Source organism: Agelaius phoeniceus, chromosome Z (assembly GCF_051311805.1).
Source record: "Agelaius phoeniceus isolate bAgePho1 chromosome Z, bAgePho1.hap1, whole genome shotgun sequence".
Taxonomy (NCBI): domain Eukaryota; kingdom Metazoa; phylum Chordata; class Aves; order Passeriformes; family Icteridae; genus Agelaius; species Agelaius phoeniceus.
The window spans coordinates 72,860,532-72,875,898 of record NC_135303.1 but is presented as its reverse complement, the minus strand read 5'-3'; the positions used below and the strand labels follow the sequence as shown (position 1 = coordinate 72,875,898).

General features: G+C 35.2%; 1 protein-coding gene across 12 annotated transcripts in view; it reads left to right on the top strand.

Moving 5' to 3' along the window:
* ERBIN (erbb2 interacting protein) overlaps positions 1–15,367 on the top strand; it is a 120,711-nt gene that overhangs the window by 100,890 nt on the left and 4,454 nt on the right. For 8 of the 12 annotated variants that reach the window (XM_054652872.2, XM_077171291.1, XM_077171292.1 and 5 more), the window contains 6 exons: positions 561–2,082; positions 9,703–9,846; positions 10,642–10,773; positions 12,217–12,426; positions 13,447–13,539; positions 14,150–14,224. In XM_054652872.2, coding sequence (XP_054508847.2) covers positions 561–2,082; positions 9,703–9,846; positions 10,642–10,773; positions 12,217–12,426; positions 13,447–13,539; positions 14,150–14,224 — 2,176 coding nt within the window. The remainder of the gene's footprint in view (positions 1–560; positions 2,083–9,702; positions 9,847–10,641; positions 10,774–12,216; positions 12,427–13,446; positions 13,540–14,149; positions 14,225–15,367) is intronic. The other 4 variants (XM_077171295.1, XM_077171293.1, XM_077171299.1 and 1 more) reach the window with 2 other exon arrangements.

The window sequence follows — 15,367 nt, the reverse complement described above, 5'->3', positions numbered from 1 at the left end:
GGTATAATAATTTTATCTTTTTAAGTTTTTATTCCTACAAAATATATCAGAATCCTATTTTAAAAGCTCTGTGTTTTTATTTGCTTAATTTTGAAAATCAATTTGATTGCTAACATGACCATTAAAGGTTCTTAAAAGCTGACAAAGATTGGAATTACAGGCTGTTACTCTTCTACAAGTTTTAGTTAAAAAGTGCCATTTTTCATAAAAACTGCTAATACAAACAGAAACATTGTCCAAAATGGAAACTAAAAGAAATTAATAAAAAAGTAAGTTATTATCACTTTGTTCTTCTTGACACTTTTGAACTGTTTTTAATTATTATTGTTGAGTTTAAACAAACTTCTGAAACCACGTGACGTAAAAACATTGCCCAAATGAGCTCTTTATATAACACATTTCTTCAATATAAGAAAGCAAATCATAAATCTGTTTCTTTGTCCTGTTTTGTTTGCACAGCATGGTTACATATTAATAGTAATTTTTTTCTAAAATGATACCTAGACAAATACATTCATTCTTAGGAGAATTTCTTTAAGAACCATCTTTTTTTCTTCCAGGCGAGAAGATGAAAATTTGAATAATCTCTTGCAAAATGGAGGAGAATTGAGTATTACAGTAGAAGAAAAACTAAATGTGCAAGAGAAGGTTACAAATTTGTCTGAATATGAATTGAGCATTGAAGAAAGATTAGGCCTGATAGGAAAAGGTGTTGATCTAAGTACTCCTATGGAGGAATCTCAGAAATTAGACCAAATAAACATGAATATCAATAAACTTGTTAGTGAAGAGGCAGTGCCAGTTCCTGTAGAAAAGTTAGAAACACAGAAAATGGTTTCAGTAATGGGCTTTTTGAATAACAACGCAAAAGAAGAAAGTGGGCACTTTGAAAATGGAAATAAATACCGTGTAAATAAAGTAAACGGACTTGCTGAGGAAACCGTACAGTCTCCTAGTAAAGAAAAACTAGCAAAAAGCACTACAGTTGATGGGGATTCTGCTGAGCTATCTGTTTCTAGAAGCACTGAAGATTTGTCCCCGCAGAGAAGCGGTCCTGTGATGAAATCTCACAGCATCACAAGTATGGACAGTGGTGGGCTGAAAATCTATGATACTGTAAATGAGAATGGATCTCAACAACCAAACTCAGCGGTAAAATCAGGATCAGATACTGCAGATGGAAAAAACATAGTCCGAAGTAAATCTGCTACTCTTCTCTATGATCAGCCTTTACAGGTTTTTCCTGGGTCATCATCATCATCTGATTTAGTATCTTCTACAAAAACGGTGTTCAAGTTTGACTCAAATCACAATCCTGAAGGTGCTAATGTAGTGAGGGGATCAGTGACAGGCGGTGCACAGATGCTCTGTGCTCCGCAATATAATATTCAGTACAGCAGCAGTGCAGCAGCAAAAGATGCCTTATGGCCCCAGAAACAAAACACCCAAGTAGAACAGGGCACTTTACCTCCTTCACGTCTGCTTAGGTCTGACAGTACAGAAACTCCCAGTTACATAAAGCATTCCGGCAACATGAATTTTTCCAATCATAACAATGTCCGGGCCAGTGCTGTGTACAACACTCACCAGCGGATGGCTGGGAGACACGCAGATCTGTGGGCTGTTCCACCAGGTGACAGATTGCTCCCAGGAGCAACCAGGCACACGCTTCAGAGGCAGAGCAGCGTATCTTCTACAGCTTCCATAAATATTGGGGATAGTGGACCTTCAAGACGAGCCCAGGTTCCTGAAGGGGACTACTTAACATACAGAGATTTGCATTCGATGGGAAGAGCTGCAGCGGTGATGTCGGGACAGCAGAGGCCTCTCTCTGCCCGGACATACAGCATCGACGGTCCCAGCGTGGCCCGGCCACAGAGCGCGCGGCCCTCGGTCAGCGAGATCCCAGAAAGAACTATGTCAGTCAGTGACTTCAACTACTCGCGGACTAGCCCCTCCAAGAGATCAAACCCAAGGGTTAACTCCGAGCACTCCCTATTAGACCCTGCAGGAAAAACTAAAGTCCCTCATGACTGGAGGGAACAGGTGCTGCGACATATTGAGGCCAAAAAACTAGAAAAGGTAAAAACAATCATTCTATATTTTTTTCCTGCTTTTCTGTTACCTAGATGTGGAATAAGGTAAACACTCTGTTTTGAACAGCTTTTAATTACTAGTGAAAATCTAATTTTGATCCTGGTTTAAAAAGGATAAATATGTTTGTAATGAATATATGAGAAACACTCAGATGGTAGACAACTAAATGAACTTTTCCCCCAAAGAAAAAAAGAAAGGTGCTGGGTTTTTTTACATCATACTTGCCAGCTTAGCCAGACTACTTTTGAATACATTAAATAATGTCATACAGACCTGCTGGACTGCAAGGCCAGCTCAAAAAAGGTAATTTTTAAGGTAGATTTTATTGTAGCTTTGTATTCACAATTTACTAAAATATTCTCTTACACTTCTTGATCTTTCTGTTCTGCCTTTTTTTCACCCTATTTCTTCTCTTTAAGAACATGGAAAAAGAAAATCAGTAAAATCTATTTAGAAGTATAGGTCTGCAGCTTTAGTTGCTGAGGAATTCAAAAGCCATAATTATCATGTATTTGCCTCCAAGCAAGTTATCTTTTGAAGTTGGGTATCTGACAGATTGTTGAATGAATATTTATTGCTTGCTGTGAGATGAGAACACTTAAAAATCTTGTTCATTTCAGAAAAATCACAGTAGGTTTTGATATAAGTAGAGATGATGAACAGGATTCTTTATGTACTGTAAATGCCATCAAGAATTTGAGCTGATAAGTAGAGCTGAACAATTATGTATCTTCAAAGAATTTGAGTGGAGCCTGGAAGAGTGTAATCTGTCCTGCTAACCCAGTTGAAAGTATCATCACTAAAAATGGCTTGAATGTCATTTAGCCAGATCATGTTTCTTTGGAAGGGAATTAAGTATCCAAATGGCATTTTGATTGTGCCAGTTAGGTGGATTTTGGTTTTTAGTTTCTTTTCTAAGAATGTAGTTTGCTTTGTAATTATTATGGTAACTACTTGAATATCTGTGATGGCTAGAGAAATTTAATTGGAGATGGTTGGAGAAATTACTTTTAACTATGATTTTTCTTCAGAAATCCCAGCATTTGGGGGGAAGGGTTTGCTTTTTGTTTTTTGGGGGGGTTTTTTGGTTGGATTTTTTGTTCAAATTGCATAAATTCTGGTGACAGAAGGGGATGGGTTTCATTTTTTATAGACACCTGCACAAAATCTGTACATATTCTTCTGATCCAGCTGGTCACCCACGACAGGAAGTGTCTTAGGGTAGTACTGTGCTGTCATGTGAGGATCCCTTGTCCCACATGAGGGTCACTAATCTCACCATGTTCCAACTCTAATAAAATGTGCATTCCGTCATTTTCCATTCTCCTGGATGGATGTATCAAATCTTACAAGAAGTGACAAGAGAAGCAAAAATACCAGCAATCCTTGAGTACAAAGGGAAGCAGAGCTTCAGTGCCCTGCTACTGCAGTTGTTTATAGCTTGTTCATTGGCAAGTTAGGAACAGTGTTTAATGCAGCAGTGATATCTGTTTGGGTCTGCAGCAGTGTAGTCACCTTTACTTAAATGGCACTGACTGCCTGACTTGATTCCCTTCTGACAATATCTGACAATATTTTTCATTATGCTTTATATGTAAACTTTAATTTTTTCTACTATTCTACTATGTGGAATAACTGCTATTAAGATTTTAGCTGTGCATTTAATTTAACAGAACTTTTAAGTCTGTTTTTTATGTTTCTTTTGTTTTGGCCTTGAAGTTTTTTAAAGCAGTCTTAACAATCTGAGACTTTTTATGGGTTTAAGGTAAATGTGTATATTGAATTGTCTACTTTATATTCTTTAGGATATAACCAACTTAAAAAGAAAAAATCTGAATTGTGGAAAATGTAGATATGATCCTATATGGCAGCTGGCAGATATGATAATGTGGAAATTCTAGCAATCAACTGAATATTTCTTAGTTCTTTTTAAATAATGGCTTTGGTATTTCTGTTTGTAATTAAAAACTACCCATGGGGTGAGGGTGCTTTATCTATAAAGCAGATTTCTGAAATGCTTTGAAATCTGAAAAAAAATCCAGTAATTAACAATCCAGTTTTAACTCATTTAAGGAACAAGTTCAGTTACAGAGCTTGTTTAAGGAACGTTTATTGGAAACTACTTTGACAAAGCTTTCATGGATTTAAAATGACACTTTTTTTTTTGAAACATAAGATGCAACACTAAAAAAATTACAAATACAAAATTAGGCATTGTAATGAATATTTCATACCTCTTTTCTTGACCAGTATAGATTAATAGTGTTACTTTTGCTGTGACTCTACTGTTATTGAATTTAATCATGTTTATCATTTGTGTCCTTAGAGATAGAAATGCTTATTAGGAAGGAGGGTGTGGTGGTGGGCTTTTGGGGATTGGTTTTGTTGGTTGTTGTTTTGTTCTGTTTTATTTTCTTTTCCTAAGCTCCTGAAAGACTTGTTAATTGTGTTTTTATAACATTTAGTATCTGAAGAGAGAGAGAGGAGTGAACCCACTTAAATTTGTCCAACAATGTCTGCTTGTTGGACAAATTGGAGAAACTAGTTCCTTATTTATTAGCTCTTTTTACCTGAAATAGGTGGGAAAAACTTTTAGGAGTTTGATTTGCTTAAGCAAAGATACAAACTAGTTTTAAGTCTAGCAAAAATTATTAACAATGGGTTCCAGCCAAGTAGCTAGCATTTGTAATACCTTTAATAAGCTGTAATGGTCACGGTGTGGGCCATTAATTTAGGAGTTGGACTTGATGATCATGATGGGTCCCTTCAAACTCAGAATATTGTGTGTTTTTGTGAAATGTAGAGAATAACTAAAATTATCCATCTGAGCGAATGAAGGTGAAAATAGTTCATGAGACCATTTTAAATAGAAATTCTGCATATATTAGAAGAAAAAATTTGCTTTCCTGGTGCAAAGCATATTTTATTGGGGGATACAGGAGCTTATTTAAATGTCAAACTGCTCTCTAGTGGTTGCATACATAAGATATTGGAAAGCATGCAGTCAATTTAGCCCTACCACCAACTTCATAAACTTTAGTGCAGAGTTTTAGAAACAGTAATATTTTTCAGCATATTTTCCTTTTTTGAGTGTGACGTACCCATTTTACTACTTAGGATGTTAGACTAGACTCTTATAATACTCCTGTTGGCTTTTATTTAGGAATTGAAACTAAAATTCCACCTGTGTAAAAAGACTAGTGTCACACATTTGTGATAGAGAAATTTCTTATCCATAAATTGCAGTAAGAAGTATCTGCAACAGTTACCTGCAAATATGTATTACATGATCTTGCTGAGCATACAAAAGTAGTTACTGAGTCTGATTGTCCTTCCCTTGCATATGTATATTTTCCTTTTTCTGTTGCAAAACACGTGAGAGTTCATTAGATGTGTGTTTGCTTTCAATTCTAATTTCATCTGAAATTAAGTCCTCTGTTTTTTATTACTTTATCTACTACTTTCCTAATATACAGATTATCTAAAATGCATTCAGAGGAGGGATCATAGTTGAATTCCTACTTTTTTTTTCTTAGAGTCGTCAGTCTACAGTGCCTTATTATAGAAAAATGTCTAATTGTTTCAGCACTGGTATGGAATTGCAGTTTTAATTAAAGTTTGAAACTTTTTCTTCAACACATTTTTCTATGCCACATACTTAACATGCAAAAATATTTTAATTTATATGACCTCAGATCTTCTCCCCAGTTAAACTTGCTTCAATGTGTCAAGGACAGTGACTTCAGTGGGTCTGTACATACATAAAATAAAACACTTAAGTGTTCACAAGATTGTAACCTGAAGAATATTTTTACATAGTTTCATATCCTGATAAATTACAGGAGTATTATCTCTTTAGTACTTGTTAGTTTTACATTTTGATTTTAGTTATATTTATTATTTTTTTCTTTTTTGAATGGACATCTGAATCATCAATGTGTTATAATATTTTGTGGAGTTCAGAAGTCAAACCAACATGCTTTAAAAGGAATAGAATTCTTGTGTATTTGGTATGTAAACAGCAAAAGTTCTCAATCTGCAAACATTTTCTGTCAGTGGAATTTAAATTATATGTAGTTTTTCCATATGTAACTCTTCAATAGGAAGAGTCTGTTATGTGGATAGTGGGAATGAAAACTGAAGGGATTTCTAGACACTTAATATTGCCACAAAGGATTACTTATGTCCACCTTTACCCTGCAGTTGATTCTAGGTAATGTTAAATAAATCAATAAATAAAAAAGACTAATACTTAGGCTTAGCAGTTAAGTTACCAGTTTAGGCTGTTTCAAGATAAGTAGAATGTAAAGTCTTGTTCCCTGCAGATATTGAAGTTATTAGTTCCTCTTCTATGCCCAAATTTCATGGCTTGCCATTTCAGACTCCAAACAGTCCTAATATTACAATATTATTCTCCTAATAATTACAATATTACAATATTATTCTCCTATAAAAATTACAATATTATTCTCCTATAAATTCTCCTAAAAAAATTCCACTACTTATTTTCTTGCACCTAAGTAAATGCATTAAGGCATTTCAATTCCCAAATCACACCCTTTTGGAGTCTGAAATGTTAATTCTTTTGTAAGCTGCAAAAGACAGAATATATTCCAGTTTGTATCATCTAAAAAAATACAAGTAAACCCCAGAATTGTGCTACTAGCCTGCATCTAGACTGATTCAATTAGAGGCCAATTTGACTACAAATTGGAATTATTATGATGAACATACTGATTATTACTTTGTACATAGCCATTTTTTCTTGATGTATTTTTGTTCCTAGTATGGACTATTGATGGCTTAATAACTGATTTCTAGTAAAAATATATTAAATGAAATATAAATATAAATGTAATTTAAATATATTAAATTATATATATATATATAATATATATCATTAAATGTACAGGAAAAAATATACTGAAAGATGACATGTATATTTCTTAGTGTGCATCAGTTCAGAGTAACTGAAGTAATTCTTCTCAGGCCTCCAATATTTGAATTATTATTTTGCAGGCCATTATGCCTTAAGACATGGTAGCAAACCAGATGACTAATGGAGCTGGTACTTAGAATTAACAGTCATACTTAGTGTGAAGTTTAGATCATGTATTTATTCCATATTCAATTTTTAATAATTCGTAGTGAAAATCAGGGTGGTTAATGATATTTGCATATTCAGATTTTAGAAAGTGTGCTCTCTGGTGCAGCAGTCTTCAGGAGTTTTTCTCAGAAATGTACACTTTCATCATTCTCACATTGAGAAACAAAATTAACAGGAATGCTGTTCACACTCCAAATGCATCAGTTTCTCTCTTCCCAGCAAGAAATAGGTAGAGGACAAATACTCTTGTTTTGTTCCTAGGAATCTCTTCTTGTGTAAAACTAAAACTTTCTTACGTGACCATTTTAAATAGTGTTTGTTTTGTACTGTTAGTACAGCTTCTGAGTTTCTTCTCATTTATTGTTGAGGTGCTGTGCTCATGTAGAAAAGGAGAGTAATGGTGTTTGCAGTGTTCTCAACTCTTCCCTACATCAACTGCACAATCATTTCTTGTATTTGTGGAAGAAGTCTCTTTCAAGAAAAAAATATTATAAACCCTTGAGAGTTCATGGTTCTCAGATTATGCAGTCACCTTGAAAGTCACTTAATTGTAATCTCAGTTTTTGATGTACAAGTTCATACCTCTGTAAATTTTAGGAAAGTTCTCCCTCTCTGTTGCATATCTATCTTAGATTTTAAATCCAAATTTGCATTGTTACTTATCTCTTTTGTCACATAGATTGTTGCTATTTATTTTCCATCTGTTTGGCTCTGTCTGAGAGTCAACCCAGTGGATCTAGAGGACTTTACAGTACAATAGTCTGCTAGAGACATTTTGAAGAGAGAACTTTTTAGTCCCACCATGCATTCCTTCTATTTTTATCAGTCTTTTTGCCACTTACAGAGGATGGAGAGATATAGGAGCCTCTGAGAGCTTCCTGTAAGGATACTTCAAGGAATTGCCTGTAGTGGTGGGGCAAGAAGACCACCTCGTTAATTATAGACACTGTTATGAAAAGAGTAGTAAGAAGATGGCTTGAGGCACTAAGAAGCTGAGGAAAATTGACTTTGGCATTTTTGCCCGGGTGTTTAGGCTAAAACTTAAAGGAGCAGTAAGCTCAGATTGAATGTTTAGTGAATGTAAATTTAAATGCTAAGAACAGTCTTCCTCTCCCAAGAAAGGGAAAACATCTGCAGACTTGTTTGGAAGCTTGAAAAATCTATTGGCTAGAGAACAGGGAAGGTGTAAAAGAGAAACATGAAGAATGCTTACTATGTCACAACCTGAGACAGAGGTTATCCAAGAACTTCGGCCAAGATAAAACCAGTATTGTCAGTAAATACTGTTTTTCAAGGGAATTTCCAATGACTGTGCTACCAGAGCATCATCTGGGGAATATGAGTATGCAGAAGCATATGGCTTTGATTATTAAACTAGTTTTAGTTTCACAAGATGAAGCTAGGACAAAAGACCAGATGTTTGCCTAAAGACTAGTGACTATTTACAGATTCATATTAGTACACATAGTCAACAGGCAAATGCCAAAATGTGTTTATTCATGTAGGAATTGTTACAGTATCTTAGTCAATTATACCTATTTTGAACATTCCTTTTTTAACTCAGAAAAATTAAAAGCTTTACACAAAACAGCTTTGAATTTGCTGGCTTTTAATGCTTTGTGATCTATCTTTTTTCTACAATAGTATTTCTTTCATGGAATTGACACATGTTCAAGATAGCTTTGTTTTATTTATCAGGTGACCCATGGAAGGTTTTCTATTTCTTCCTTTGCACTGTCTTTTTATTTTGTTTTGTTATTACAGCTACAAAAGACCATGGTGGCAAGATGGTAATGTCTCTTGCTTTCGTTTTGTTATCCTTGCTAGTACTGCAGGGGTCAGGTTTGTAAGCTAATGAAGCTCAAACCAAAACCACTGTCACATCTGTTCTTGAGGTCACGTTACCTCTTTGATTGCCTACAGTAGCACAGGGGTAGTCTCAGTTTTGTTCAAGCCTCTTCCTTTAAATGAGACTTGTTTACATTCTTGAGTGAAGTATTACTGTAATGCACTGGATATTATCAGCGTGGTTATAGCAAGAAAATTCAGTCAGTCAAATCTCTGTAAATTTTTATTTGTATTTTACTAGTAGTGGTGTGGGGGGATGAGACAGAATAGTATGGGGTAATTAGATAGATTTCCACAGGTATTTTACTTGACTGCCAGCTTATCTTTCTATAACATACTTGTTATGTTGCAAATATAATGAAAACATGAAAATTTTGATAAGCACCTTTGTTGTTTTTTCAGACACATGAATATTTCAATTACTTTATTTACATGTAATTCTGCATGTGAACTGCTGGTTGCATGCTGATTTACAGTAAATAAAGGTAAATAGGGTCACTGAGTTGTGTTTATACATCACAGTGGTACTGTTCTTGCATGGTTTTATCTTGCATGACAATGGAATATGTTTGTATTACATGTATAACATGTCTTGTGGTTTATGCATGCTGCACTAATCTCTGTGTTAAATCTGTCCCCTCTTTATTCAGAGCATGCTGTCTCGGTCCTTTAATTCCAATTATGCTGCAGTTAGCAGCTTTCACTATGGCAGCTCTAGGGATCTGCATGGCAGCCAGGGTAGTGTTGCCTTGAGTGTTGCAGACGGAAGAGGTTCTGGTGTGCACATTGTTCGAGTGAGTACCTACAGGAGGCTATTGCAATATATAGTGGGGGAAAGAATAAACTGTAAGGGGGTCCGTAAATTGATGCAGTTATACTTTTACATATGCACAATGCTTTATTAAAAATAACATAATTTATATGCTGAAATTATTTTTTTAGGCATGAAATATTTTACCTTCATATGCTATAAACTTATTGCAGGGCTTTTCAGTTTAATGTCATGAAGTTGAGTAGTCTAACTGGCTTTGTAGGTGGTTGAACATGTGTAGAACTGTCTGATTTCATTGTACATTTGTGATCAAAAGATTACCATTCTGAATTTAACCTAGGCTGATAAGGTTTGAACAAAATCTGACTATTCTTCTTCCTCCCCCAAAATAAATTCTGATGATATAAACTGTACTGTAAGATACTGTAGGCATTCAAGAAAATTTGTAGGCAGAAAATATGAGGAAATGAGTTTTTAAATAAGCACCCTGAGTGGTGTGTATGGCATCCCTAGTGGGCAGGATAAAGTCATCGGAAGACCTCCTTGAATCTTTGACTATTTAATCCCTGGTATTTGTTAATTAATTTACTGCTGATAAAAGACACTTCTGCAGTAGTAGGATTTTTAAATGCCCATCAGTATTTTATTGGGTGTATGTCTTGGTTAGTGAGATTTTCTGCACAAATAATGTCGTAGTTAATCAAAAAAGATAAAGAATGATAAAGCCCTTAAAATATTTTATCCTGAGTTTCTATTGAGAATTTTTAGTTTTTATTATATAAAGACATTTGTCTTTACCACTTCATTCTGTTTAAAGCATCCCCAGGCTTCTACTCCAGGAGATCAATGCCAGGATGAAGTATTCATTTCGGGACAGCAGAATTACTCATCTGCCACACTTAGTCTCAAAGATGTTCCTCCAGACAGCATCAAAAAACCAGCTGTGCAGGTAGTTATCTGCATGACAACATGGATAGGACATTATTTGCTTTTATTCATAAGAATATAGCAGATGATTTCTAAAAAGTAATATGAAGCTGATTAAACCTTCTAAAGAACAAACTTGAAGTGTGTTGTGATGAAATTGTGATGATAAACCAGAATTAGTTGGAAACACTTTGTATTCATCTCTAAGCACCATGTCTGGAAGTGGGTCTTACTAGCATGAAACTAAATGGATTTTTGTAAATTAATCAGCAGAAGCTGATTTTATTCTTAGACCTTCAGTAATTTCAGTTGCATTTCTACAGACAGTGGGTATTGGGAACTTGCACAGCTGTGGATACATTTTACCTATAAACTCTTCCTCTGGCAACAAAAAAAGTTTTCCTGTTATACTTCAAGTTTTCAGAAAAGGCATGTATATTAAATACATATGATCTGTAAATAATCTGTAAATGTATTATAGACACACATTATCATTTCTCAGAATCAGTCTGACAAACTCAACAGAGCAGATTCTGATACGTGTCCATTCACATAGCATGGTTACAGGTTGAAATTTGCACACTTGTTCCTTGTAATACTGAGTGAGTATTTTAACATCCTTGTATCCCTTAACTAATGTGATAAGGGTGGCAGGCCAATCTGTTACTCAAGTGTGTAGCAATTTTGGAATCTTACAGATGAATCAGTGACTAATTAAGGTGGATAAGAGCATGAGATGTAATGGCAAGGGGGTAAAAAGGCTGCACATCTCAACACAGCTTCAGTGAGGAAACGTTGCCAGATCCAGCATCATTCCTGGTGACATGATTGGAGTGTTCTATATGTCTTGACAGTTCTGTACCTCACTGCTGCTTGTCATCATTATTCCTATCAATCAATTACATATGCATTAAGAAAAGAATAACATTTTTTGGAAATACTACAATTTTGATATTAAAATCTTGAGCTTGGATGGGAGCTTCCTCTGGGAGTTTTCTTGTGAAGTGGTCACCATAATATGCTTGGTGAGCATGTAGTCTGCCAGCCTGAGATAGGGAGTGGGAATTTTTATTTTTGTACGATCTATTGGAAATTGTTACAAAATCTCTGAATTTTTTGTAAGAAAAGCACAGACTATAATGGCATGAATCAAGTGTCAATACCATCAATTGCACTGCTGGAAAATAATATTTGGGGAAACAGTGAAAAACAAGTGCTAAAAGCAAAGGCTGTATAATTTGTGCTAATAAATTAGCACTCAAATTAAGATTTTGTTTTTCAAATTGTTCAGTAGGTCAGAGCTGATAGCTATAAACAAAATGGATGTAATTGTACATGATCCAGAAGGGTAGTTTTAATAATGTTGCTGAAAATTAAAAGCAGTCACATATGAGAAGTATTGAATTAATGAAGCAAAATTGAGGATTGCTGCTTATAAAATATATGATCTTAATTTTTTTTTCAGATGCCTTTAACAAATGGACAAATGTGCCAGCCTCAGAGGCTTCCAGCAAACTACAGCCAAGTCCATCATCTCCCTCCTCAATCATCAGTCGCAAGACATCCATCTAGAGAGCAATTAATTGATTATCTGATGTTGAAAGTTGCCCACCAACCTCCCTATACCCAGTCCCAGTGCTCTCCCAGACAAAGCCATGAGTTTGCAAAGCAAGAGGTAAGAGTAAAATCTATCTGACAGATACATCTGTCAGTCAGAGACGTTGTTACATTCTTTTCATTTATTATCATTTCTCTGTAGATGGTGACAGAAGCAATATAGGGATTTACCTCCAGCAAAAGATCTCAGAGCAATTCTATCCCTCAGATAACACATTCCTTCCAGTTTTGAGAGAAATGTGGTAGAATTTTAACTGAATGCAGCAGAAACTTTAACTTGCATCTTTTTACTGAGCTAAAAATTAATTTGTCAACTAAATTTATTTATCTCTACTTCATTATTTAGCTAGTAACTGAAGAAAACACAAAGTCACAGTACAACTTAGAGTACTTTGCATCTGGAATGGTTTAAAAACCTGCAAGTGCAGAAATGTCTATCCCTAAGCAAAAATCCATAAAAATGTTGGAGCAATCTGATGCAGACCTGATAATTATGTTTTGTTTATAATAGATATGTATATAAGAAATTCTTATACCATTTAATGACCCTTTCCTTGTGACAGCCCTCTTTCTATTCTATTGTTTGAGTTTTTTTGAGAAAATCCTGATAACTTCATTTTCATTCTGTGGTAGAATGAGAAAGTCCACTTCCTGTGTAAAATAAGGTTTTTATTCAACTTTTCTAGCAAGAGAAAGAGGGCAGTCTTGGCTATGTACCACTTACAGTCAAAGTAGGAATGAGGTTTGATTTTCAAAATTTACCTAGAGGTAGCAAAGAAATAGGAGGAAGAGATTCTTTCACATAAGCATGTATATTTGCTGGGGGCATTAAAGTAACCTACTTAATATTGAAATATCTCTGAATTTAAAGTCCATGTGACTTATTATTATAATAATAGTGATATTGGAATAAAACTTAGGTACAATCTACATCATGTTATATTGCAATCTTGTTCTGCATTAATATTATGAGATGTAATAAAGGTTTTATTCACCTGAATTCCTAATAATTTCATTACAGTAGCTTTGAATATAGATTTTTCAGCCAATTAATCTTATTTTGATTGTAATTACTTAGATTCGCGTGAGAGTTGACAAGGATCCAGAACTTGGATTTAGTATATCAGGAGGAATTGGAGGGAGAGGAAATCCATTCAGACCAGAAGATGATGTAAGTATTCTATACTAATGCTTCTTGATAGCCTTCTGATCTGTGATGTTTCTCGTGTTCAGCAATGGGAGAAAAGAAAGTGTATATATATTTCCCAAACCACTACACTCCAGGACTGGAAGGGAGAAAATTGGAAAATTATGTGGAAAATCAAGGTTGTAGGTGGTCACAGTTGAATGACAGTACAGATGATTATCAATCATAAACAGATGATTATTCCAGATGAGTAGTTTTTGCAGTGGTTAATAGTTCTAGTTATCAGTTAGCAGATTTCAGATAGTGAATTTTGGAGTGCACAATTACGAATCCTCTTAAAAAAGAGATGGTGACTTAGCCTACAGCTTTATTTCTAGTAGTAGATAATTTATGTTGATATATACATGTGCCAAATTAAACCAAGATGGGTCACAATTATCTTTAAAGATAATTCTGTATTTTTAACATCAGAAAAAGGAGGCAGTTGTAAAAGTCAGAGACCTGTAGAATAGCATTGCGCTCTCTTCTACTTAGGACGGAAATTTGAAAAAAATATTTTGAATTACATCTGTTTGATGCTATCCTGTTATTCATAAATAAGTTGTCAAAAACATTCCCACATCTGTTTTTCAAGGGCATATTTGTAACCAGAGTGCAGCCAGATGGACCAGCATCTAAGCTGTTACAGCCAGGGGATAAAATAATTCAGGTAATGTACTTAATGTAATTAATGACAGTAATGACTTAATTAACTAGCCTATGTAATATACTGGTTTGGTTTCAGTTTGCACCTAAGAGCAGAATGTTTACTTTTTAGATAGATTACCTATCTTTTCCTGATTTTTTCTTTGGTATCTATTCCTGATACATTCTGGGATGAAACTTCATTTTCTGCCACCTAACACGCCAATAAGTGACTCAGATTAAAGCACAGTGAATAATTTTTTCAAATTCTGAACATTTTTCACACATCTGAAGACAAAAAAAAGTGACAAAAGATGTCATTTGAGACAGGGCATGAGCATTTCATTAGGCTATACTATCATTCAGTTGTTGCATTTGTGTTCGTTCACATGCAGTGTTGAGAACAATGGTTGTCTGAACACCAGCAGCTGCCCCTGACAGCTGCTCCCCACAGTTGCACTCTCCTGTTACATCCCTCTCCGTGGTGCAGCTCCTGCCAGCCTTTGCTGCTCTCCCCCACTGGCAGGCCAGACATGCACAAGCCCTGGCCAGAGCTGCCCCTTTGCTGCCTGGTGTCAGGCTGGTCACAGCATGCACCTCCTGGCTGCCCATCTGCTGCTGGCCAGCCAAGTCAGGCATTTCAGGAGCCATGGCTTCTGGACTGCAAGCTGTGTTGTTCTTTCTCTAAGAAGTCTGTACCTATCAGACCTTTTCTGTATTAAATTTGTTTGAAGTTGTCTTGTATAAATGAACTCGTAAGCTGTTAGGGGAGGGGTCAGAGAAATTACCAGTATGTTTGTAGTGCCTTACTTTCTTAACCAAAATGGACTAGTGGGACATTTGAAAATTGTTCTAACTACCCTTAAATTCCTGAGCTTGTTAAAAATAGTTATTTATCGTACCATGAAAATGTTGATTGAATCAACTCTGCTGCATTTCAGTTTTCTAAAAACAGAACAAACAAAAAGCCCAAAACCAAACACCCCAACCCCCACTAGTATCTCGATTAAACCACAACATCCTGTGAACCATATTCTAAAACAACAACAAATTGAAAACTCAGCCTAGTTCTTCAAATGAAAGATAAAGCCAAAAGGCACACAAGAAAACTGAACTGAGACTAAGTTGTTCCAGTTAAAAGATGGATTGTTCTTGAGCACGATAAATA